The sequence below is a fragment of the Mesoplodon densirostris genome, chromosome 20 (genome assembly GCF_025265405.1).
Source record: "Mesoplodon densirostris isolate mMesDen1 chromosome 20, mMesDen1 primary haplotype, whole genome shotgun sequence".
Taxonomy (NCBI): Eukaryota; Metazoa; Chordata; class Mammalia; order Artiodactyla; family Ziphiidae; genus Mesoplodon; species Mesoplodon densirostris.
Window position 1 is genome coordinate 29,394,866 of NC_082680.1, and position 25,084 is coordinate 29,419,949.

General features: G+C 40.9%; 1 protein-coding gene and 1 pseudogene across 2 annotated transcripts in view; one reads left to right on the plus strand and one right to left on the minus strand.

Annotated features, from left to right (window-relative positions):
- Positions 1–123: 123 nt before the first annotated feature.
- The window catches only part of BAG4 (BAG cochaperone 4), a 38,857-nt gene continuing 13,896 nt past the window's right edge, over positions 124–25,084 (plus strand). Inside the window, exons 1-2 of one of the 2 annotated variants that reach the window (XM_060086069.1) lie at positions 124–425; positions 17,766–17,873. In XM_060086069.1, coding sequence (XP_059942052.1) covers positions 156–425; positions 17,766–17,873 — 378 coding nt within the window. In that variant the 5' untranslated portion in view covers positions 124–155. The remainder of the gene's footprint in view (positions 426–17,765; positions 17,874–25,084) is intronic. The other variant, XM_060086070.1, reaches the window with a different exon arrangement.
- Positions 21,381–22,979, minus strand: LOC132481373 (origin recognition complex subunit 3-like; annotated as a pseudogene).

Here is a 25,084-nt window from a genome sequence, read left to right on the forward strand (position 1 = left end):
CCTTCCACTCTCAGGACGCGGCAGCTGAGGGGGCGGGACCCGGCCCGGGATTGGCTGTTGCCTCCCTTCCCTGCGGTCCAGTCGCGCTCCCCCGCAGGCGCCTGCGCAATGGGCCGGCCTTGGGGGGCGGGAAGCGCCCGGGGGCAGTGGAGCCCATGTCGGCCTTGAGGCGCTCGGGCTACGGCCCCAGTGACGGTCCGTCTTATGGGCGCTACTACGGGCCTGGGGGTGGAGATGTGCCCGTGCACCCACCTCCGCCCATATATCCTCCCCGCCCCGAACCCCCACAGCCTCCCATTTCCTGGCGAGTGCGCGGGGGCGGCCCGGCTGAGACCACCTGGCCGGGAGAAGGCGGAGGAGGCGATGGCTACTATCCCTCTGGAGGCGCCTGGTCGGAGCCGGGTCGGGCTGGAGGAGGCCACCAGGTACGCTTTGCGCCATATGTCCCAGGGGTGTCCGACAGGGTAGTCTTTGGGGGTGAGGGCTATTGGGATTGATCCACCTCCAAGAGTTTGTAATGAATCGTGTTTCCTGTGTTTTCCTTAGGGGGGCTTTGGAGAGACAGAGACTAGGGTCGCGGGTGAGGGGGTGGTTTGCTTGTGTTCTCTTTGCCCCTCGTCTTCTGCTTCAACCATAATAAATGTCTTACCATGAAAGGAGGAAAAAAGATCCTGCGCTGACCTGCGAAGCTGAGTAGCAGGCTGCGAATCTCTAGCCTGGGGACGAGGTTGGGCTGGAGTGGCCCGGCTCTTGCTTTTCAAGTCCTAACAATTTTTCCTGCGTGGCTCGTCAGGTCGGCTCTCCCCGAGAAGGGAGGTGGCTGCAGCCTTCTCCGTCACTCAGCAACCCCTCCCGCTGGGAAGGAACGTGAGGGAAGGGGAGGGAACTGGGCATTTAGCCCTTTGCCCCTAAAGCTTTGCCCCTCATTGGATCACGGATAATCAGTGTAGGAAAGCACCTTTACGTGGATTGTTTTATTTCATCTTAACGGTGACTGCAACGTAAATGTCATCACAGCGTTCCTATTTTACGATGAAAGAACTGCTGGCTGTGAAAGGTTAACTCACTCAGTATATTCGGACCTCTAACATTTTATTCTGTGTCGTCGTGCCGGAAATACACTTCTGTTTTGTTAATGCAATATTCTTCGTAGAGAATTATCGTTATACGGTGGGGGCATACGTCTCCTTTGCTTCAGGAATTATAACATCCTCATTGGTTGAAAATGTGATAATAAAATTTCTAAACATTGCTCGTGGGAATGTAAAATGGTTCAGTGATTTGGGCAGTTGCTCAAAACGTTAAGCATACTGCTAGGATATTACTCAGCAAGTCTGTTCCTAGGTATACACCCAAAAGAACTGAAAACACGTCCACATAAAAACTTGCACATGCATGTTCATAGCAGCGTTATTCATCATAGCCAAAAAGGGAAATATCCCAAATGCTCATCAACTGAAGAACTGATAAAATATGGTATATTCATACAATGAAATTATTTAGCCATAGAAGGGAATGAAGTACTGAGACATTCTACAAATGGATGCACCTTGAAAATATGCTACATGAACGAAGACAGTCACAAAGACCAAATATTGTATGATTCCATTTAAATGAAATGTCCAGAATAGGCAAATCTGTAGAGACAAAGATTTGTCATTGCCAGGGGCTGGGGGCCTGGGGACATTGGGGAAGATAGATAAAAGGTATGGGGTTTACTTTGGGGAAGATGAAAATATTCTGGAATTAGTGACGATGATTGCACAACTCTGAATATACTAAAACCCATTGAATTGTACACTTTAAAAGGGTGGGTTTTATGGTATATCTTTAAAAATTGTATGAGTAAAAAACATGTAGTGAGGGGTTAATTGTGAAGAAAGGTCCATACTTTCTGTCTAAATGTGGAATAAGTAGCCGTGGGACTTCAGTCCCATAACAGGGTAGAAAGATGAAATGCTTAGCCTACAGGTAGGCAAACTAGACCGAGGCTCCCTTGAAGGGAAAGAGGAAGGACTGCTGAACTGACGACTGCCCGGGCTTGCTGTGTTATCAAAGCAAAAGTGTGTTTTCAGGTTAAGGTTAGAGAAGTTAAGATCTTAACATTGTGCAGGGAGTTGTCAGGTATTGGTGGAGTACAGGTGTGCACACAGGGTGGGTGATGGTGCTGGAGGGATTGGGCTTAAAACTGGAATGTGTCATGGGCATTTGTAAACCATGTCAAGAGTCTGTCTTTCAGGTTGACGTTTCTGAAACTTGAAAAGTATTGGATGATAGTTTTTTTTTAATTTTTTTAATTTTTTTTTTTTTTTTTTTTTTTGCGGTACGCGGGCCTCTCACTGTTGTGGCCTCCCCCGTTACGGAGCACAGGCTCCGGACGCACAGGCTCAGCGGCCATGGCTCATGGGCCCAGCCGCTCCACGGCATGTGGGATCTTCCCGGACTGGGGCACGAACCCGTGTCCCCTGCATTGGCAGGCGGACTCTCAACCACTGCGCCACCAGGGAAGCCCTTTTTAAAATTTTAGATATTTATTTATTTATTTATTTATTTGGCTGCATCGGGTCTTAGTTGCAGCATGTGGGATCTTTAGTTGCGGCATGTAGGATCTCATTCCCTGACAAGGGATCGAAATGCGGCCCCCTGCATTGGGAGTGCAGAGTCTTAGCCACTGGACCACCAGGGAAGTCCCTGGATGATAATTTCTTATGCAGCAATAGGAAACTAATAAAAAAGATAAACATGTCACACGTGTTGGAAATTTTTTTTCTAAATTCGTTGTTTATCTTTTGACTTTATTGTGGTTTTTGCCATGTAAATTTTACATATTTATATAATCAAACATGTCAGACTTAAAAAAAAAAAGGTATACAGCCTTTTAAAACCTTACTCTTGGAACTTCCTGGTGGTCCAGGGCTAAGACTCCACGCTCCCAGTGTAGGGGCCCGGGTTCAATCCCTGGTCAGGGAACTAGATCCCATGTGCCGCAACTAAAAGATCCCACGTGCTGCAACTAAGACCTGGCACATCCAAATAAATAAATATTAAAAAAAATAAAATAAAACCTTACTCCTTAAAAAGTGTGGGCCGTGGACCGGAAGCTTCAGTGTCGCTTGGGGGTTTGTTAGAAATGCAAAATCTCTCCTGCTCCAGACTTACTGCTGCTGCAGTTTAATGAGATCCTCAGGTGATTCATATGCACGTTCATGTTTGAGATGCATTGCTTGGCAGAATTGAATGTATTGAGATGATGTTGCACTGAACCATTACAAAGGCTTGACTTTATATTAACCTATTTAAATATGGCAGGAGAAAAAACGGAGAACCTCTCCCTGTGTTCTTTCTTTTCTTACCTTGTTAGCTATACTTGCAGCACTGCAGTTTGATTCCTACACTAGCAGCATATGCATCACCTAGGAGCTTGTTGGAAATGCTGTATCTCAGGCTCTGCCCCAGACCTGCCGAATCAGAATGTGCATTTTAACCAGGTCCCTGGGGGATTTACGTGTTCCCCCAGAACGAGTCATCTGAGAGAGTGCTGAGATGCAAGCTGGAAGCTGCAGTCTCTTCTAACCTAAGCTGGGAAGTGATCCACCATCACTTCTGCCGTATACTACTGGTCGTGGAGACCAGCCCCAGCACAGTGTGGGAGGCCACTTCACATGCGTGTGAATGCAGGAGGCAGGGGTCTTTGGGAGCCATCTTGGAGGACGGCTACAGTGGGAGGGTTTGGGGAGACAGCTTAGTTAGGCTCCCACTTAGGTCAGAAAAGAAACAAAAAGGCCATGTGTTTCAACAATGTCTGAATGTAGACAGGTTTTTTTCAACATTTTTTTATAAAAATTCTCAAACGTCTAGAAAAGTTGAAATTGTGTGTGAAAACCAATATATCCACCACCTAGATTCTATGGTTAGCACTTATTATGTTTATCACATCTATCTATCTTATTTTTTGGATGTGTTTCAAAACTAGTTACATAGGGGACTTCCCTAGTGGTGCAGTGGTTAGGAATCCACCTGCCAACGCAGGGGACACGGGTTTGATCCCGGGTCTGGGAAGATCCCACATGCCGCAGAGCAACTAAGCTTGTGCGCCACAACTACTGAGCCTGCGCTCTAGAGCCCGCGAGCCACAGCTACTGAGCCCACGTGCCTAGAGCCCGTGCTCCGGAACAAGAGAAGCCACTGCAAAGAGACGCCTGGGCACTGCAACGAAAAGTAGCCCCCGCTTGCTGCAACTAGAGAAAGCCTGTGTGCAGCAACGAAGACCCAACACAGCCATAAACAAACAAACAAACAAACAAACAAATAAATAAATAAATAAATAAAAATAATTGAAAAAAATATATATATATATATTTTTTTTTGCGGTACGCGGGCCTCTCACCGCTGCGGCCTCTCCCGTTGCGGAGCACAGGCTCCGGACGCGCAGGCTCAGCGGCCATGGCTCACGGGCCCAGCCGCTCCGCAGCATGTGGGATCCTCCCAGACTGGGGCACGAACCCGTATCCCCTGCATCGGCAGGCGGACTCTCAACCACTGCGCCACCAGGGAGGCCCTGAAAAATATATTTTAAAAAAACAAGTTACATAGATTCGAAAGACATTTTCTTTTTTAAAAAATATTTATTTATTTATTTGGCTGCACTGGGTCTTGGTTGTGGCAGGCGGGCTCCTTAGTTGCGGCTCGCCAGCTCCTTAGTTGCAGCACCTGGGCTCTTTAGTTGTGGCATGTGAACTCTTAGTTGCAGCATGCATGTGGGATCTAGTTCCCTGACCAGAGATTGAACCCTGGCCCCCTGAATTGTGAGTGCAGAGTCTTACCCACTGCGCCACCAGGGAAGTCCCTCAAAAATTTTTCAAAGGTGTATATCAACTGCAAGTGAGGGTTTCAAGAGAAACAGAAGGTAATTCTGAATTTTTAGTATTTCATAGGAATAAAGATTTCATAGGAATGACAAGAGGAACAGGTTTTTATGGGAAGATATATATGGTTTAGTTTTTTTATATATAAATTTATTTTATTTTATTTATTTTATTTTTGGCTGCATTGGGTCTTCATTGCTGCACACGGGCTTTCTCTAGTTGTGGTGAGTGGTGGCTACTCTTCGTTGCGGTGCACAAGCTTCTCATTGCAGAGGCTTCTCTTGTTGCGGAGCACGGGCTCTAGGCACGTGGGCTTCAGTAGTTGTGGCACCTGGGCTCAGTAGTTGTGGCTCACGGGCTCTAGAGTGCAGTCTCAGTAGTAGTGGCACATGGGGTTAGCTGCTCCGTGGCATGTGGGATCTTCCTGGACCAGGGCTCGAACCTGTGTCTCCTGCATTAACAGGCGGATTCTTAACCACTGCGCCACCAGCGAAGCCCTGGTTTAGTTTTGTACCAAAAGAACTAGTAATTGGTTAATAGAGGAGCCTAAAAAAAAATACAAAGACTGGCCAAGGGTTTATGTACTGCCTTTATTTCATATCTGCTGAAAGCCAGTTAGTGACGGTGGTTACTGAGAGCCGAGCTCTTGATGCAACGTATGTGATTGATTAGAGAGACGTCTGTGATTTTCTGTTTTTGTTTTGTGGTTTTTTGATGTCCAATTTTAGAGTCTGTTGTGTTGAGGAGTTGTTGTCTGGGAACAAAACAATAGATGTGGGGCTTAGGAGGGAGACAGGGGTTGGAGACAGTGATTTGAGAGTCATCAAATGGAAGCGTAAGTGAATTACCAAACCAGGTTATGCTGCCAGGGGAGAGCTTTGAGATCTAGGATGGGTGAGAGAGAGAGAGGACCCAGAAGACAATGAGCGAGAATACTTGGATAGAAGGAAAATCAGAACATCGTGTGATACAGACCAAGCGAGGCCACAGTTATTTTGCAGGTGAGTGATATGAGAACTGAAGAGAAGCAGTTCGATTGGCAATTAAAGAGGTATCATTGATTTTAGTGGTGGGAGTTTAAAACCGTATTTAAGTAATGAATGGGGGGTTTGGATGGCAGGAGAAGTGGTGTAAACTGTCAGTAAATGAGAAGGTGGTCACTTGACTGGGAAGCAGGATTGAGGGAAGAATTTTTAGGATGAGATGGCTTGAGGATGTTTGTAAGCAGAAATCGACAGTAACACAATAATAGTGGGGGACTTTAACACCCCACTTAACACCAATAGACAGATCATCCATACAGAAAATAAATAAGGAAACACAAGCTTTGAATGACACAATAGACCAGATAGACTTAATTGATGAGAGTAAGCTAGTAGATTGAGAAAAAAGATGCTAACAAAAGGATGGCATATGGCTTGGGGAGAAGCGAATTAAGAAGTGAGGAGGAGCTGAGAAACCTCTCCCAGAGCTAGAGGGGGAGAAAGGAAGCTTTGAGTTGTAAGAGAGGGGCATTGGAGGAGTTCCTGGCTCCTGATGTCCTTGTCCATGAAGAAGGAGGCTAGGTCATCTGAGGGTAAAGGAAGTGGGATGGGATACACTGGGAACTTGATATGGTAAATGTTGAAGCAGGTGCTGGGGGAAAGGAGGCACTGTGGGGAAGCACGGAAGAGACCCAAATGAGGTTAAAGCTGAGAAATTTGTGATGATGGCCAGTACAGGAGCATAAAGTGCTTTTTAGTGATTCTGGAATATATCGCTATAAAAATAATTTGTAATGTAGTTTTCTAATAATTTTTTTTGGTCTAATTCTTACAAAACATATAAACAAACTTGTAAATGGATCTTTGGTAGTACCAGCACTGCTGAGATTCCTCTACTGTTAGATTTGCTTGGGCTGGGGTTATTTTTTGGAGGCATGGTGGCAAGTCACTTTGTAAACCATACATCCACTTCTTATGGGACTAGGTAGTTCTATGATAAACATGAAAGGTGTTGACTCCAGCCTTCCCCTGAGATATAGGTATTTCTTCTCAAAAGAGAAGAAAGTAAATAAATGTATTATGTTCTTGCATAATTTTAATCAAATTTCCTTTGTCACAAAAACTTTCATTCACATTATTCCTACTTGTGAAAACCTTTTATCATATTTGTTTAGTTTACATCATCTTTTATCATCACCTTTGTCTAGTTTCAGACAGCACATAAAAAGTTTGGAGAGACTTCGGCACATGATAAAATCGGCAATTTGGTCTGTAGAACAGCTGTCAACTTCAGCCAGCTTCCTGTGAAACCAAACGCTATTTCATAGGATTGGTGTCATGTTAGGAGGGCCTTGAGCTGCAGGCTTTCATTGTTGCTGGGGATATTTTTAGATTTGTTCCATTTTGTCCAAAAGGGGGGAAAAAAAGCAAAGGCAGTCTTTTTAATTAAGACTTAATAAAATTAATAATTTTTACTGCTTCATTGAGGACATTCTTTTTTTCATATAAAAATTATGATATATTTACATATTGTAAATTTTACCATTTTTAAGGTATAGTTCTGTGAGTTTTGACAAACACATATGGTTATGTAACCAGTACCACAATCAAGGTATAAATATTTATCCATCTTTTAAAAAAAGGACTCCTAGGATAAGATGGAAGATGTAATTTTTATTCATCTCTAAACCCCATTAAAATTACAGAAAGGGAACTGTGTTTCTTACTGTTTTTTAAAGTATTTTATGAACTCATTTGCATAACATATGTATGTATGTGTACACATATATATATTCAGTATTTTGAATGTGTCTCAATCAGTTGCTGTCATTCTTTTATTGCTTAAATGATCCCATATGATGCCAATGGGAGCCCCCTCTTCTTGGCTTCTAAGTCCTTTTGACATGACCCATTGATTTTTGACAGCTTCTTTGATTTCTGGTACAAGATATGCCAGGCTTATTGTATAGTCTGGCCCAGATGTTAAAATCAGCCATTCTTTTAAGAAACCTTGTTTTTGTTTTGTTTTGTTTAGTTTTTTAATTGGAGAATCTTATTTAGAAGCTATATATGTCAGGATCCAGGCAGGAAAACAGAACCTACACTAGTTCTCTTAAAAGAGAGAATTTGATTTAGGAAATTAGTTAAATGGGTATTGGAGATCTGAAAAGGTAAAAAGAGAAAATGTAACACAGAAGATAGTTACTGCAGGAAACAGCCTCAATTCCTGGGGCTGGGGAATAAAGAGAAGAGGTTGGGGGTATTAGAACCTGGAAACTTGGAAGAATGGCCTGGTATAGCTGGCACCGAGGAGGCACTGCCGAGCTGGTGCTGGTACCTGTGAGGGAGTTCTCGGGAAACCAGGAGTCTGCAGACTCTGCTGACTGATGCTGCCCCCAGGTTGAAGGGCTTTGCTGGGCTGGCACTGGCAGGAACGGGAAGCAGGCGAGCCAACAGGAGGGAGCAAGTCTATTCTCCCCTCCTCTAACCTAGTGCCCCCTATTGGCAGAACCAAATAGTGAGCAAGTGGCAAAGAGAACTGTTTGCAGACTCCTGATCCTGCATCTCAGAGCCAGTTACAGAATGCTGTGTTTGGAGCTGAGGGCCAGTCGCTTAATAACTGGTACAGCAGTTACATTTGGGTGCTAGGTATACTGATTGCTGTTGTGTTGTCATTGCTTCTAGACCTTTTCAATGGACAGAGTTATATAAAATAAGTATTTAAAAATTTTTTATTGGAGTGAAGTTGATTTACAATGTTGTGAATAAGTATCAATATTTTAAAATAGAAAAATAAATAAGTTCATATTTGTGTTAATTCAAATTTAATGTCATAGATTATTTTTACTTCTTAGATTGTATTTATTACTTTTGTATGGAAAATTTTGGTTCCTAACAATATTAAGGTAATTACAAATACTTGTACAATCCTACAATAATATATAAAATAAGTTCAAAATAATGCCAGGTTGCAGCTCTGGTATGACAGCGTGAGGAGCTCTGTGGGCCCAGTCCTCAGTGAAACTGGTGAAAAATATTTTTTAAAAACAACCAAATTAAAGTCTCTGGAAATGGTCTTAAGGAATTTAGCAAATGAGGAAACATTTATTTTTCAGAAAGTTTACTCAAACTCGGTAAGAACAGTGAGATTCTGTGCCATCCTCCACCTCTCCCACCCCCCAACCCCCAGCTCAGTGAGAGAGAAACTCCATCAGACTGGAGCGGCAAATAAAACAAAGTTTCTTCGCTCCCCAGGTCCCAGTCCTCCTGCGTGGGCAGCACATCGACATTGCTCATCTTGCCCCCAACTACTGTTGCAAAGGCCACGTTCCGGGCAAGTGTGGCCAATAGTGGTGGTTCCTACCCATGCCCTGTCCCTACCTGTGGAATGGAGGCTTTACCTTGGGTAGGGCACTGCTGAGAACACTGGGGCTCTGCTCACCCTTACCCTGGCTTGTAAGGCAAGCTGGGAAGGCCTGAGGCTACTGCCCTTTCCCCCCAGGTGCTCAGCTTTTAAAGCAGGGGTGTCTCTCAGAGAAGCACACCATTGTCCCCAACCCAACTGCGGAGTGTAGCTCAGACATTTTATCTGGAGGCAGACGCAGGCTGTAAAACCGGTAGCTCCTACTCTTTTCCCAAAGGAACTGACTTTATTTGCATCAGAATATGGAGAAGCTGAAGCCGAAGGAGGTTCTCAAAAACTGTGGAGGGTGTCGTGAAAGGCATTTGGGAGATCAGTAGGTTCACTGCAGATTCAGACCAGGCTGCAGGCCAGCCAGTTTGCTGGAGAGAACTAGGGAAAGAGATCACTGGGAGGGGCCCTCTGGGGTCGGAACACATCTCAAACACTGACTTTGGGAGGTGTCCCTTCCAAGGAACCCAGATTTGATTGGATCAGTTTGTAGAGCAATTTATGTCCCAAGTAAACAGTAAAGAAATTAGCTGGAAATTTGTGGAGCTTTAACAGCTAGGTGTGGTCAAGGAAAGATAAACATATATATACATATATGTAATACATATATGTATATATACTCATTAAAGAAATTAAAAAGCTGCATTAGAAAATATTCACTTAATGCAGAAGCAGTAAAGGAAGAATAGAGGAACAAAACCAAATATGAGATATAGAAAACAAAAAAATTAAATGGCAGATATAAATCCAACTATATCAATAATAACATCAAGTGTGAATAGATTAAACAATCTAATCAAAGACAGAGATTGTCAGACTGGATTGAAAAAAAGAAGATGCAACTATATGCTGTGTGAGATAATGGGAAAAAATATATATATTGGTCTCTGCCCCAGGTTCCTGGTGTAGAGCTCCTGAAACCCTTGTAAATTCCTAAGTCATAAGACCACTAGGAGCATCTTTTGTTCTAGTATTTGGTGTGTGAACCTGGTTCCTGACACAGGGCTCCTATATCCATTGGAGTTTCCTGGGTGACAGGAGTGTCTTTTATACTAACAAGGCAACTCTAGGTGTTTTCATGGATGGCTCCTGGATAGGGCTGGTCACCAGAAAGACCAACTCATGATTAGAAGCTTGGAATTTTCAGCCTCATTCCCCATTCTTTAGAGACTGGAGAGGGGTTGATCATGCCTACATGAGGAAGCCTCCATAAAAATCCCAATAGTAGGGCTTCCCTGGTGGCGCAGTGGTTGAGAGTCCGCCTGCCGATACAGGGGACACGGGTTCGTGCCCCGGTCCGGGAAGATCCCACATGACGCGGAGCGGCTGGGCCCATGAGCCATGGCCGCTGAGCCTGCGCGTCCGGAGCCTGTGCTCCGCAATGGGAGAGGCCACAGCAGTGAGAGGCCCGTATACCTCAAAAAAAATCCCAATAGTATGGGGTTCAGAGAGCTTCCAGGTTGGTGAACACATTCACATATTGGGAGGGTGACACAGCTAACTCCAAAGGAACAGAAGCTCTTGTGCTCAGGACCCTCCCAGACCTTGCCCCATGTATCTGTTCATCTGCCTGTTCATCTGTATCCTTTATCATGTCATTTAATAAATTGGTAAACTTAAGTATTTCCCTGAGGTCTTTGAGCTGTACTAGCAAATAAATCCAAGAGGGAGGAGATCATGGGAACCTCCGATCTGTAGCTGAGTCAGACATAAGTTGTGGGTAACCTGGGGACCTACTACTTGCAATTGGCATCTGAAGTAAGGGGGGGGTAGTCTCATGGGACTGAGCCCCTAACTCGTGGAATCTAATGCTATCTCCAGATAGAAAGTGTCAGAATTAAGTTGAATTGTGGAACACCTAGCTGGTGTTGCAGAATTGCTTGGTGTGGGGGAAACCGCCCCCCCCACATCTGGTATCAGAAGTGTTCTGAGTGTGGTAACAGTGTGAGGATAAAGGAGAAACGTAGGAGTAGGAGGTTTTTCCTTCTCAGCTGTCTACAGGAGACATACTTCAGATTTAAAGACACAAATGGCTTGAAAGTAAAAAGATGGAAAAAGAAATATCACGCAAACTGTATCTATAGGAAGGCTGGAGTGGCTATGCTAATATCAGACAAAATAAACTTTAAAACAAAAAATATTACTAGGGGGCTTCCCTGGTGGCGCAGTGGTTGAGAGTCCGCCTGCCGATGCAGGGGACACGGGTTCGTGCCCCAGCCCGGGAAGATCCCACATGCCACGGAGCGGCTGGGCCCATGAGCCATGGCCGCTGAGCCTACGCGTCCGGAGCCTGTGCTCCACAATGGGAGAGGCCACAGCAGTGAGAGAGGCCCACGTACCGCAAAAAAAAAAAAAAAAAAAAAAAAAAAAAAAAAATATATATATATATATATATATATATATATATATATATATATATATATAACTAGGGATAAAGAGGGACATGATGAAAAGGTCAATCCATCAGGAAGATATAACAATTATAAATATATATGTACCTAACAACAAAATACACAAAGGAAAAGCTTACTGAAATAAAAGGAGAAATAGACAATTCAATAATAATAGAGACTTCTGTGCCCCACTTTCAGTAATCGATGGAACAACTGGACCTAAGATCAACAAGGAAATAGAAGATGTAAACAACACCATAAACCAACTAGACCTACCAGACGTCTATAGAACACTCTGTTCATCAACAGAATATACATTCTTCTCAAGTGCACATGGAACATTCTGCAGGATAAACTATATACTAGCCATAAAACAAACATTAATAAATATAAAAGGATAGAAATATACAGAGTATGTTCTCCAACTATAATGTAATGAAATTAGAAATTAATAGCAGGAAAAACTTTGGGAAACTCATAAATATGTCAAAATTAAATAAAACAGTCCTGAAAAACCCAGCAAGTAGAGGAATAAATCAAAAGGGAAATAAAAAAATACTTTGAGATGAATGAAAATGAAGACATAACATACCAAAACTTATGAGATGCAGCTAAAGTAGTAGTGCTTACAGGGAAATTTATAGTCTTAAGTGCCAGTATTAAGAAAGAAGAATGATCTCAAATCAAGAACCTAATCTTCCATCTCAAGACACTAGAAAAAATGAGCCAACCAAACCGAAAGCAAGCAGGAGGAAGAAAATAATGAAAATAAGAGTGGAAATGAGTTAATAAAGAATAGAAAAACCATAGATGAAATCATTGCAACTAAAGGCTGGTTCTTTGAAAAGATCAACAAAATTGATGAACCTTTAGCTAGATTGAACCAGAAAAAAAAGAGAGAAGACTCAGATTACTAGAATCAGAAATGAAAGAGGGGACATTACTACTGATCTTACAGAAATAAAAAAGGATTATAATGGAATATTATGACTAATTGTATGCCAATAAATTAGGTACCTTAGATGAAGTGGACAATTCCTAGAAAGATACAAACTACCAAAACTAACTCAAGAAGAAATAGGAAATCTGAATGGATCTAACCAAATATTTAAAGAACTGACACCTATTCTTCACAAACTCTTCTAAAAACAGAAGAGGAGAGAATACTTCTGAACTCATTCTGTGAAGCCATTATTACCCTGAGAGGAAAACTAGGCAAACACATCACAAGAAAAGAAAATACAGACCAATATCTCTTATGAATATGGATGTGCAAAAATCTGCAAAAAAAGCCTAGTGAACTGAATCCAGCAATATATAAAAAGAATTATGTACCATGACCTAATAGGATTTATTCCAGGAATGCACGGTTGGTTTAATATCTGAAAATCAATTAATGTAATACACCATATCATTCAAATAAGAAACAAAACCACTATGATTACCTCAATAGATGTTGAAAAAGCATTTGGCAAAATCCAAAACGTTTTCATGAAAAACACTCTAGGAATTCAAGGAAATTTCCTCAACCTGATAAAAGACATCTGTGAAACACCCACAGCCAACCTCATATTTAATGATGAAAGACTGGATGCTTTCCCTTAAGATCAGGAACAAGACAAGGACATCTGCTCTTGCCACTTCTATTCAGTATTGTACTGAAGGTTCTAACGAGGGCAACCGGGCAAGAAAAAGAAATTAAAAGGCATACATAACCTATATGTCTACATGGAATAGAATTGAGAGTGTCTATGGTCAGCTGATTTTTTTTTTTTTTTTTTTTTTGGTATGCGGGCCTCTCACTGTTGTGGCCTCTCCCGTTGCGGAGCACAGGCTCCGGACGCGCAGCCTCAGCGGCCGTAGCTCACGGGCCCAGCCGCTCCGCAGCATGTGGGATCTTCCTGGACCGGGGCCCGAACCTGTGTCCCCTGCATCGGCAGGCGGATTCTCAACCACTGCGCCACCAGGGAAGCCCTGGTCAGCTGATTTTTAAAAATTTATTTATTTTACTTATATTTATTTTTGGCTGCATTGGGTCTTTGTTGCTGTGCATGGGCTTTCTCTAGTTGTGGTGCATGGGCGGCTAATCTTCGTTGCGGTGCACAGGCTTCTTATTGCAGTGGCTTCTCTTGTTGCGGAGCACGGGCTCTAGGCGTATGGGCTTCAGTCGTTGTGACTCACGGGCTCTAGACCACAGGCTCAGTAGTTGTGGCACACGGGCTTAGTTGCTCCGTGGCATGTGGGATCTTCCCAGACCAGGGCTCGAACCCCTGTCCCCTGCATTGGCAGGCAGATTCTTAACCACTGCACCACGAGGGAAGCCCATCAATTGATTTTTGACAAGGATGCTAAGACCATTCAATGGAGGGAAGAGTCTATGGCACAACATGACAACTGGATAGCCACATACAAAGAATAAAGTTGGACCCTTACACCATATGTAAAAATTAACTCAAGGGACTTCCCTGGTGGTCCAGTTGTTAAGAATCCATCTTGTAATGCAGTGGATGCCAGTTCGATCCCTGGTCAGGGAACTAAGATTCCACATGCCGTGGGGCAACTGAGCCTGCATGCCACAACTAGAGAGCCCAAGTGCCACAACTACAGAGCCCATGCGCTCTGGAGCCCGTGCACCACAACTAGAGAGGAGTCTGCGTGCCACAACTAGAGATAAGCCCATGCGCCACAACGAGGAGCCGGCGTACCACAGGGAAAGATCCCACGTGCCGCAGCTAAGACCTGATGCAGCCAAAAAATAAATAATATTAAAAAAATTAACTCAAAATAGGTCATAGACCTAAATGTAAGAACTAAAACTATAAAACTCTTAGAAGAAAACATAGGGATAAATCTTCATTTCTTTGGATTTGGCAATGGTTTCCTAGATAAGACGCCAAAAGCACAACCAACAGAATAAAAAATAGACAAATTGGACTTCGTCAAAATTAAGAACTTTTATAATTCAAGGGACACGATCAAGAAAGTGAAAAGGAAGAAAATGCTTGCAAATCAGCTATCAGAAAAGGGACTTGTATCTAGAATATATAAAGAGCCCTTAAGACTGAACAACAAAAATATAAATAACCCAATTTAAAAATGGACAAAACATCTGAATAGACAGTTCTCTAAAGAAGGTGTGCAAATGGCCAATGAGCACATGAAGAAATGCTCAACATCATTGGTCCTCAGGGAACTGCAAATAAAAATCACAGTGAGATATGACTTCACACACACTAGGATGACTATAAAAACAAAACCACAGAAAAAAACAGGTATTGGTGAGGAGATGGAGAAATTAGAACCCTTATACTTAGCTGATGGGAATATAAAATGGTGCAGCTTCTTTGGAAAACAAATACCAGTTTTTAAAATTGTTAGAGTTAACTGTATGACCCAGCAATTCCGCTTCTAGGTATATAGCCAAGAGAACTGAAAACATATGTCCACATAAAATGTTATTCGTGAATGTTTATAGCATCATTATTCATAATAGCCAAAAAATGGCAACAATCCAAATGCCCAGAATGGATAAGCAAAATGTGATATTTGTATACAAAGGAATATTTTTTGGCTACAAAAAGGAATGAAGTGCTGATACATGCTACAACATAGTTGAACCTCAAAAACATGCTAAGTGAAAGAAGCCAGTTACCAGCTATCATATATTATATGATTCCATTTATATGAAATACCCAGAGTAGGCAAATCTATAGAGACAGAAAGTAGGTTAGTGGTGGTGTAGGGCTGTGGGAATGGCAGATAGGAGGGTATAGCTAAAGGGAACAGTGTTTCTTTTTCAGGTTTTGAAATGTTCTAAAATTGGTTGTGGTGATGATCACACATATCTCTATGGATATACTAAAAATCATTGACTTTGACAATTTAAAATGAGCGAATTGTATGGTAGTGAATTATATCTCAATAAAGCTGTTAATACAGATAGTAATATCAATATTATGACTAATAGTTCCCTAATGGATGCAGTTTAGGTTTCTTTGCAGTTCATCTGGTCTTTAGAATATATTCCACTAAGTGTGTACAGTCAAAGTAAGATGATTTAAAAGTCATTAGAAATAATTCTTTTTTCTGTATGGTTATGTTACCAATTTGATGTTTAGTTATCTCATCGGTTGATTTTTCCTGTAGTAAAAAACAACTCCAAGAGTTGCAGCTTACAACAATGAATATTTATTTCTTGCTTTTGTTCTGTGATGTCGCTGCAGGGGCTCATCTCCAGGTTCTGGGTTGGGTTCAAGTTTGTTCATGTGTTTTGTTCTGGGACTCAGGCTGAAATGACAGCTCCTATATGGGATATTCTAGTCCATGGTGGAGGGCAGGAGTGCAAATGGGTTCCTAGAATTTGCATTAATTCCTAAATCCTTTGTTTAAAACTGGCATGCTGTCACTTACCCATATTTGTTTGTTTTGCATACAAGGTTAAATTACATTTTTAAAATATGTGAATTTACACCTGTTCCTCCAATTCGATTCATATTAAGTATAATATGAGATAAAATTATCAGTTGAAAAATGAGGGGTAGGATAAGAGGATACTGGAGATTTGAGGGGACAAGAAGGTGAAATAGTTGCTCTGTGAGTGGGATGAACATACTGAGGAAGTGTAGTGTAGTTGCTAGGCAGTGCTGAGTGTCTGCTTGTGTGAAACCAGAGAGCTTGCATTTCCCTCCACCGATATTTAGGTGAAGTACAGATGTGGAATCAGTGGATCATTGGATTTAAACTGGGTTAGGTTTTTGCAGGTGAGAACATCCGAGGGAAAGAGTGGTAAGGGATTTAAGGTGTTGAGAAGCTGAGTAAGGAAGGAGTGCGGACAGGGTGGGTGGAGAGGTAGTACAAATGTGTGGGGTGCTTCGGAGGATCGGTAGGAAAGGACAGAAACCAAGGAAGTTCTAGGGATTTAGGTGTTAGTTCCCCACTGCTGGAGTGAGTCAGCTTCAACTCTGGTCTTTTCACCTTTTTAATTAAGATTCAAATTCTTGGTAGAGAGAAATCAATTAATTAGTCAAATACCACTTAACGGGGGAAGGGGGGGATTAGTCAGGGGAATTTGCCTGATTGAGAAATTTGGTTGTTAGGATCTGAAGTTGCTAGTTTCTATATTGCTCTAGTTGCTGTATTATGTAAGGGAGATGTTACTTGCCTGGCTTGTATAATGTCATGTGGAATAATTGCATGCTTTGAAAACAAAGTATTATGAAACTGGTAAGTAGTGCAGTTAAGCTCAGATGGTGATAAATTAAATTCTCAGAGACTGCAACTGCCAGTGATTTTCTTTGTGAAACCATATTTGAAGATTTGAAGATCCTCTTTAAGCTTAAAATTAAACTATAAAGCTCAAAGCAAAATAACTCAACTTATGGGATGACAAATGTATATATTAAAACAGCCTGAAAAGTTTTGAGTTGATCTAGTTTCTTATCAGAGTGTATTGGCTTATTGAAAATGATGACACTGACTTTTTGAGGTGAAGTAAAAGCTGTAGAGATTAATGCCATAGCTAGATTTTCTCCTTGGAGTGGTAATTATTCTACGTAATTCCTGATCCTGAGTTAGTTGTGGGCTGCGAGCAGAAACCTTAGCCATAGCAGAAAGTAGAGGAATATGAAAAAACTAGGGTGTGGCCAGGCAAAGAAGTTGAGTATTGAAGGTGTATGCATTTGAAGTAAAGTTTAGTAGTAAAATATTACTTCAAATTTCAAAGTTGTTGAGATAGGTAAGTATTATACTACTCTTCTTAACAATGGCAAAGAACTACAGTTGTGCTGCACTAATTAAATTAGTGATGGGTTAGTGATTGGAGAGGGATAAACGAATTGAATGTCTCTGGTTTTGCTAATTAACTTGACATAGTAGATATATCATTTGTTATAATTGGCATAATGCACAAGAATAGTTAATATTTGCTTTGTTCTAGGGCAAGTGATTGATCATGTATCTGCATCAATTTTAATAATGAGTGATTTTAGAGTGGGGTTCCATTGCTTTTTGTCTATTGCCTATTTTTTTCGATACTTATACCTACCTCTATCAACTTTTCAGAATGATGTAAGGATGTTAGTAAAAGTGAATCTATTTTCCTTTTTGTCCTTAGGAGCAGCCACCATATCCTAGCTACAATTCCAACTATTGGAATTCTCCTGCCCGACCTCGGGCTCCTTACCCAAGTACATATCCTGTAAGACCGGAAATGCAAGGCCAGGTAGGGTCTAAAATTGACAGACGTTCTGCATTTTTTCTTAATGAATCGATTTATTTTCAGAACCTGTGGAGATTTCATAGTGAAGGTGTGTGGGCTTTTGTTATATAATGCACTCTATCTTAATCATTTTAATGTTTTTAGCTCAGAGATAAGGAAATATCCAGGCAGATACTACCTATAGCAAAGGTAGCTTGATGCATGATAGATTATTTCTCAGGACCTGGAAACAACAAACGCAAAATGTACTTATTTCTAAAAATTTGACCTTTTATGGAGCTATAATTGACATATAACATTATATTAGTTTCAGGTGTACGGTGTAAAGGTTCAATATTTATATACTTTCCAAAATGATCGCCACAGAAGTCTAGTTAACATCTGTCACTGTACAGTTACAAAGTTTTGTTTTCTTGTGATGAAAACTTTTAAGATATACTCTCTTAGTAATTTTCAAATATTACAGTACAATATGTTAATTATAGTTACCAGGCTCTACATTACATCCTACGATTTACTTATTTTATAGCTGGAAATTTGTACCTTTTGACCCCCTTTACCCGTTCCTGCACCCCAGCCCACTGCTCCACCTCTGGCAACCACCAGTCTGTTTTCTGTATCTATAAGTTGGCTTTTTTTGTTTTTTTAGATTCCACATATAAATAAGATCTTATGGTATTTGTCTGTGTCTGACATTTCATTTAGCATAATGCCCTCAAGGTCCATCCATGTTGTCCCAATGGCAAGATTTCCTTCTCTTTTATGGTTGAATAATACTCCATTGTGTATATATATATATATCACATTATCTTCATCCATTCATCCAGTGATGGACACTTAGGGTGTTGCCATGTCTTGGCTGTTGTAAAATAGTGCCGCAGTGAACATGGGGTGCAGATATCTTTTCGAGTTAGTGTTTTTGTTTCCCGTGAATATATTCCCAGAAGTGGAATTGCTGGATCATATGGTAATTCTGTTTTTAGTTTTTTGAGGCATCTCCATACTGTTTTTCACAGTAGCTGTACCAGTTTCCATTCCCATCAACAGTACACAAGGGTTTCCTTTTCTCAACATTCTCATCCAATACTCATTTCTTGTCTTTTTGAGAATAGCCATTCTAACCGGTGTGGTCGTATCTCACTGTGGTTTTGATTTGCACTTCCTGATGATTAGTGATGTTGAGCACCTTTTCATGTACCCGCTGGCCATCTTGTATGTCTTTGGGAAAATGTCTATTCAGATCCTCTGCCCATGTTTTAAATCAGATTGTTTGATTTTTTTGCTATTGAGTTGTATGAGTTCTTTATATATTAACTCCTTACCTTATCAGATATATGATTTGCAAGTATTTTCTTCCATTCAGTAGGTTGCCTTTATTTTTTTTATTTTTAAATTTACTTATTTATTTAATTTTTTTGGCTGCGTTGGGTCTTCGTTGCTGCATGCGGACTTTCTCTACTTGCGGCGAGCGAGGGCTACTCTTCGTTGCAGTATGTGGGCTACTCTTCGTTGTGGTGTGCAGGCTTCTCATTGCGGTGGCTTCTTTAGGCGCGTGGGCTCAGTAGTTGTGGCTCACAGGCTCTAGAGCACAGGCTTGGTAGTTGTGGCACACGGGCTTAGTTGCTCTGTGGCATGTGGGATCTTCCCGGACCAGGGCTCGAACCCGGGTCCCCTGCATTGGCAGGTGGATTCTTAACCATTGCGCCACCAGGGAAGCCCTGCCTTTCCTTTCGTTGATGGTTTCCTTTGCTGTGTAGAAGCTTTTTAGTTTGATGTAATCCCACTTTTTAATTTTGCTTTTGTTTTGTTGCCTTTGCTTTTGTTGTTAAAAATTTTGACTTCTTATGACAAATATCAACTTTAAAATATTTCAAGCATTCTGAAAGAGTACAGAAAATACGTACATCTTTTTTTTATCTAGCTCCTAGCTTTGTCAGTTTTTAAGTTTCAGATTTTTAAAAAGAAGTAAAATAAGTACAGTTGAAGCCCCATATAACACTTCTTTCCATTTCTTAAAGTTATATTAATTGTCTCATATGTGTTTTTATGCTTTTACTACTTGTATATGCATTTTTATAGTATTATTTAACATGATTTTAAACTTGATATGAGTGGTTTCATACTAGCATTCTCCTGCAGCTTGCTTTTCTTTAACTCAACATTGTTTTTCTCTTTTCTATTGTACAACATATGAGACAAGCATTTCCCTAGTGTATGGAATTGGTGGGTTTGGTTACGTACATCTTTATTTAATATAGCCAAATTACTTTTCACAATGGTTGCCAATGAGGAAATGAACTTTTCAGTTTCAGCACAAAAGGCAGCTGGGATTTTCATTGGGATTGCATGTAGATCAATTTGGAGAGTAGCAGGCATTACTTTTACAGTTAATGTAAGAGGAAGACAGAACCCAAAGTCATGAGTCACAGTTTTTCTCAGCAATGTTAATTTGTCTGATTTCATCAATTGTTCCTATTGATAAAGATTATTTTGGGGGACTTCCCTGGTGGAGCAGTGGTTAAGAATCCACCTGCCAATGCAGGGACATATGTTTGAGCCCTGGTCCGGGAAGATCCCACATGCCACAGAGCAACTAAGCCCATGCGCCACAACTACTGAGCCTGCGCTCTAGAGCCCGTGAGCCACAACTACTGAGCCCACGTGCCACAACTACTGAAGCCCACGCTCCTAGAACCCATGCTCCGCAACAACAGAAGCCACTGCAATGAGAAGCCTGCACACTGCAACGAAGAGTAGCCCCTGCCAGCCTCAACTAGAAAAAAGCCCACACGCAGCAACGAAGACCCAACGCAGCCAAAAAAAAAAGGGAGTCAACATATTAAAAAAAAAAAAAAGATTATTTTTGGAGATGACATTCCCCCCCTTAGATAAAGGCATTTATTACATGTATATATTACCTATATTCAAGAAAGATTCACTTTTAATTTAGTGATGACTTTTTGAAAGCAACAGCAATAATCTGAGAGAGCTTTTAGATACAAAAATTGTTGGATTCTAAACCCAAAGGTATCTAGACATATGCTTGTATGGGATTAGCACACGTGTATTTTCTGGTGAAGCATCACATGGGGATTATACATTTATCTTCTGACCAAAACAGACTCCTGTAGTAGTATGTAGATATGACTGGTTTCCTTTTTAAAAAACTGAATGGTTTCACTCCTTTGCCTTCTATCTGCCGCCTCATGTTAGCTTTGCCACATGATCACTCTTCTCTTATAAACCGGGAGTGCGTAATTTCATGCACTTTCCCCCTGGTAATGTGGAATTTATATCCGTTTTTTCAGAATCGATGAATGTTGGGAGGGCCCCTGAGCAGTCCCCAAAGCTGATTAGCCTGTTGTGTTCAGGTGCAGTCTGTGTGCTATGCAGGAACAGGGGACAGTCTTTGAAATACAGCTTTCCTCATTTTCAGCTAATAGTAAGGGTTGTTGAGGAGCGGGTCGGACGGTCTGTGGAGCAGGTTTAGGCAGCATGAAGTAAACCAGCTCAGAACAGAAGATTTGGGCTCACCAGACTGTTGATGAAACTCATGAGGTATTTTCTGAGTTCTTCAAACTAAGATTGCTTCTTATTTGCTTTTAATTCCTTCATTTGCATCAAGGACTGCATCTTCTGAAGCCCCAGAAGTGTTTTCTTTCTCTTTGGCCTCTGTATCAGGGCTTTGAAACGGGGCCAAGAACTCCTTTATTTTCTTTGCTATGCTGCCAGGCTACTCTTCAGAAGACTTAAAAACTTTGAACGTTTCTGAACTATGATCATAAGCTCATCCTTCGTCAATGTCTGTAGCAACTGCAAGGCTAACATATGTTCTTCCGACGCTGATCATTTGTAAACATGCATGTTGTAGCTCTGATCCATTGACCCAGTGGGTACTTGGGAAAAGCATGATAAATACACAGCTTCTCTAGTAATGATTGTGGTGGGGTGTTTTTGTTTAAAATCCTCTCATTGGTCATGAATGCAACTTGTTTTTCTAAAGCTTCTTTTCCATGTTTCTAAAGCTTCTTTTCCACGTATCTAAAGGATGGAAGACGGATGTTTTCACATTGATTTTCTGATAAAGAAGATAATTCTCTTGGGTTCTCGGAGATTACAGCACAGAACACTGAGTGCCTGGGAATAGAAATGCTCTAAGAAACAAAACTGAAGTCCTCTTATAATGTTCTGAATTGAGAAATCATGATACAAAAGGACTCTCATCAGAACCTATAACACCTTTTCATTTAATTTAAAGGGGACCTGGGTTGTAAAATACAGCTTATTAAGTACTGTGGTTTGGAGCTCCTGTGAGACAAAAATTGGAATAGTTCTATAAGGAGAGATACTGCATGAGGAAGTAACCAGTGGATGATAATAGATTTGGCAGTTCCAGAAATGAGTATTAGTAGAAACTCAAGTTGATGTCGACTGCTGATAATTATGAAGTCTTGGAGTACTTTTGTGGTGAAGCCTTCCATGTTTTTCAAGATAAGCACAGCAGGAAGAATTGTGGTGTTGCTAATGGAAAAAAAGGTTTTTTTCCCACTTGGATTGGGCCTGTTTGCTGTTTGATATTCATGTACCAAATGGAAAGGGAATCTGTTGAACAAGTGTATCACTTTCTGAGTGAGAGACCTGGTCAGTTTTCTCCTCTTTGGATTCTACATCTATAAACAGTCCGTCAATTGTAAAACCAACTTTTGGAAGAAGTATTACCTCCTGGATAATCTTTAGCTTGCAATGAGAATCATATCATGTGACAAGATTTTGACTTTTGAATGCTAAGTCATACTTACATTTACCTCTAGAGCAAGAGCAGCACTTGGGATATTTTTTGAGTTTTAAGAGCTCCAGTCTCTTGATATCTTCTGGAATTCAGAGTGAGACTTCTACAGAAATTCAATGACTATCAAAGATTTTGTTTAATTCTTCTTGCAGTTGCTCAGTTTCAGATTTTCTGTTGCCATGTCAGCTGACAAGTTTCAAATCGCAGCTTGCTATCCTTAGATACAAGTTTCCCTTCATGAAAATAGTCTACTTGGACATAGATGGAAGTAGCTATGGTCCAAGCAGCCCACCAGTTTCTAGACATACTTGGGATTTCATGACTTTTTTTTTTTTTTTTGGCTGCACCTCACTGCATGCTGGATCTTAGTTCCCCGACCAGGGATTGAACCCGTCATGACTTTTTTTTTTTTTGCGGTACGCGGGCCTCTAACTGTTGTGGCCTCTCCCATTGCGGAGCACAGGCTCCGGACACGCAGGCTCAGCGGCCGTGGCTCACGGGCCCAGCCGCTCCGCGGCATGTGAGATCCTCCCGGACCAGGGCGCGAACCAGTGTCCCCTGCATCGGCAGGCGGACTCTCAACCACTGCGCCACCAGGGAAGCGCTTACATATGCCTTTTAATACAACTTTTCATTTATCGTATGTACTTTACATGTTATAGGGTGAAATAACAAGAACTTTTTTTTAATAGTGAGGAAATTTTCAAACATAATCCAAAGTAACGAGAATAGTGCAGTAATCTCCCATGTACCCATTACTCAGCTTCAACAAGTATCAATACATGGCCATCATGTTTCATTTATATATCCTTAGAGTATTTTGAAGCAAATTCCAGACATCATGTCTCTTGTATTTACTTAAACATGTATCTTTAAGATATAAGGAAGTTTTAAAGACATTACCACAATGCCATTATTGAAACTTAAAGGAAAAAAACCCAAATAATTCTTTAATATCATTAGATGTCTGGTCAGTTCTAACAGTGAGTTTTTTTAAATTAATTAATTTATTTTATTTTTTATTTTTTTGGCTGTGTTGGGTCTTCGTTGCTGTGCGTGGGCTTTCTCTAGTTGTGGCAAGTGCAGGCTACTCTTCGTTAAGATGCGTGGGTTTCAATTGTAAATATTTATGCACCAAACATAGGAGCACCCCAATACATAAGGGAAATATTAACAGCCATAAAAGGAGAAATCGACAGTAACACAATCATAGTAGGGGACTTTAACACCCCACTTTCACCAATGGACAGGTCATCCAAAATGAAAATAAATAAGGAAACACAAGCTTTAAATGATACATTAAACAAGATGGACTTAATTGATATTTATAGGACATTCCATCCAAAAACAACAGAATACACATTTTTCTCAAGTGCTTATGGAACATTCTCCAGGATAGATCATATCTTGGGTCACAAATCAAGCCTTGGTAAATTTAAGAAAATTGAAATAGTTTCAAGTATCTTTTCCGACCACAATGCTATGAGACTAGATATCAATTACAGGAAAAGAGCTGTAAAACATACAAACACATGGAGGCTAAACAATACACTACTTAATAACGAAGTGATCACTGAAGAAATCAAAGAGGAAATTAAAAAATACCTAGAAACAAATGACAATGGAGACACGACGACCCAAAACCTATGGGATGCAGCAAAAGCAGTTCTAAGAGGGAAGTTTATGGCAATACAATCCCACCTTAAGAAACAGGAAACATCTCGAATAAACAACCTAACCTTGCACCTAAAGCAATTAGAGAAAGAAGAACAAAAACATCCCAAAGTTAGCAGAAGGAAAGAAATCATAAAAATCAGATCAGAAATAAATGAAAAAGAAATGAAGGAAACGATAGCAAAGATCAATAAAACTAAAAGCTGGTTCTTTGAGAAGATAAACAAAATTGATAAACCATTAGCCAGACTCATCAAGAAAAAAAGGGAGAAGACTCAAATCAATAGAATTAGAAATGAAAAAGGAGAAGTAACAACTGACACTGCAGAAATACAAAAGATCATGAGAGATTACTATAAGCAACTCTATGCCAATAAAATGGACAACCTGGAAGAAATGGACAAATTCTTAGAAATGCACAACCTGCCAAGACTGAATCAGGAAGAAATAGAAAATATGAACAGACCAATCACAAGCACTGAAATTGAAACTGTGATAAAAAATCTTCCAACAAACAAAAGCCCAGGACCAGATGGCTTCACAGGGGAATTCTATCAAGCATTTAGAGAAGAGCTAACACCTATCCTTCTGAAACTCTTCCAAAATATAGCAGAGGGAGGAACACTCCCAAACTCATTCTATGAGGCCACCATCACCTTGATACCAAAACCAGACAAGGATGTCACAAAGAAAGAAAACTACAGGCCAATATCACTGATGAACATAGATGCAAAAATCCTCAACAAAATAC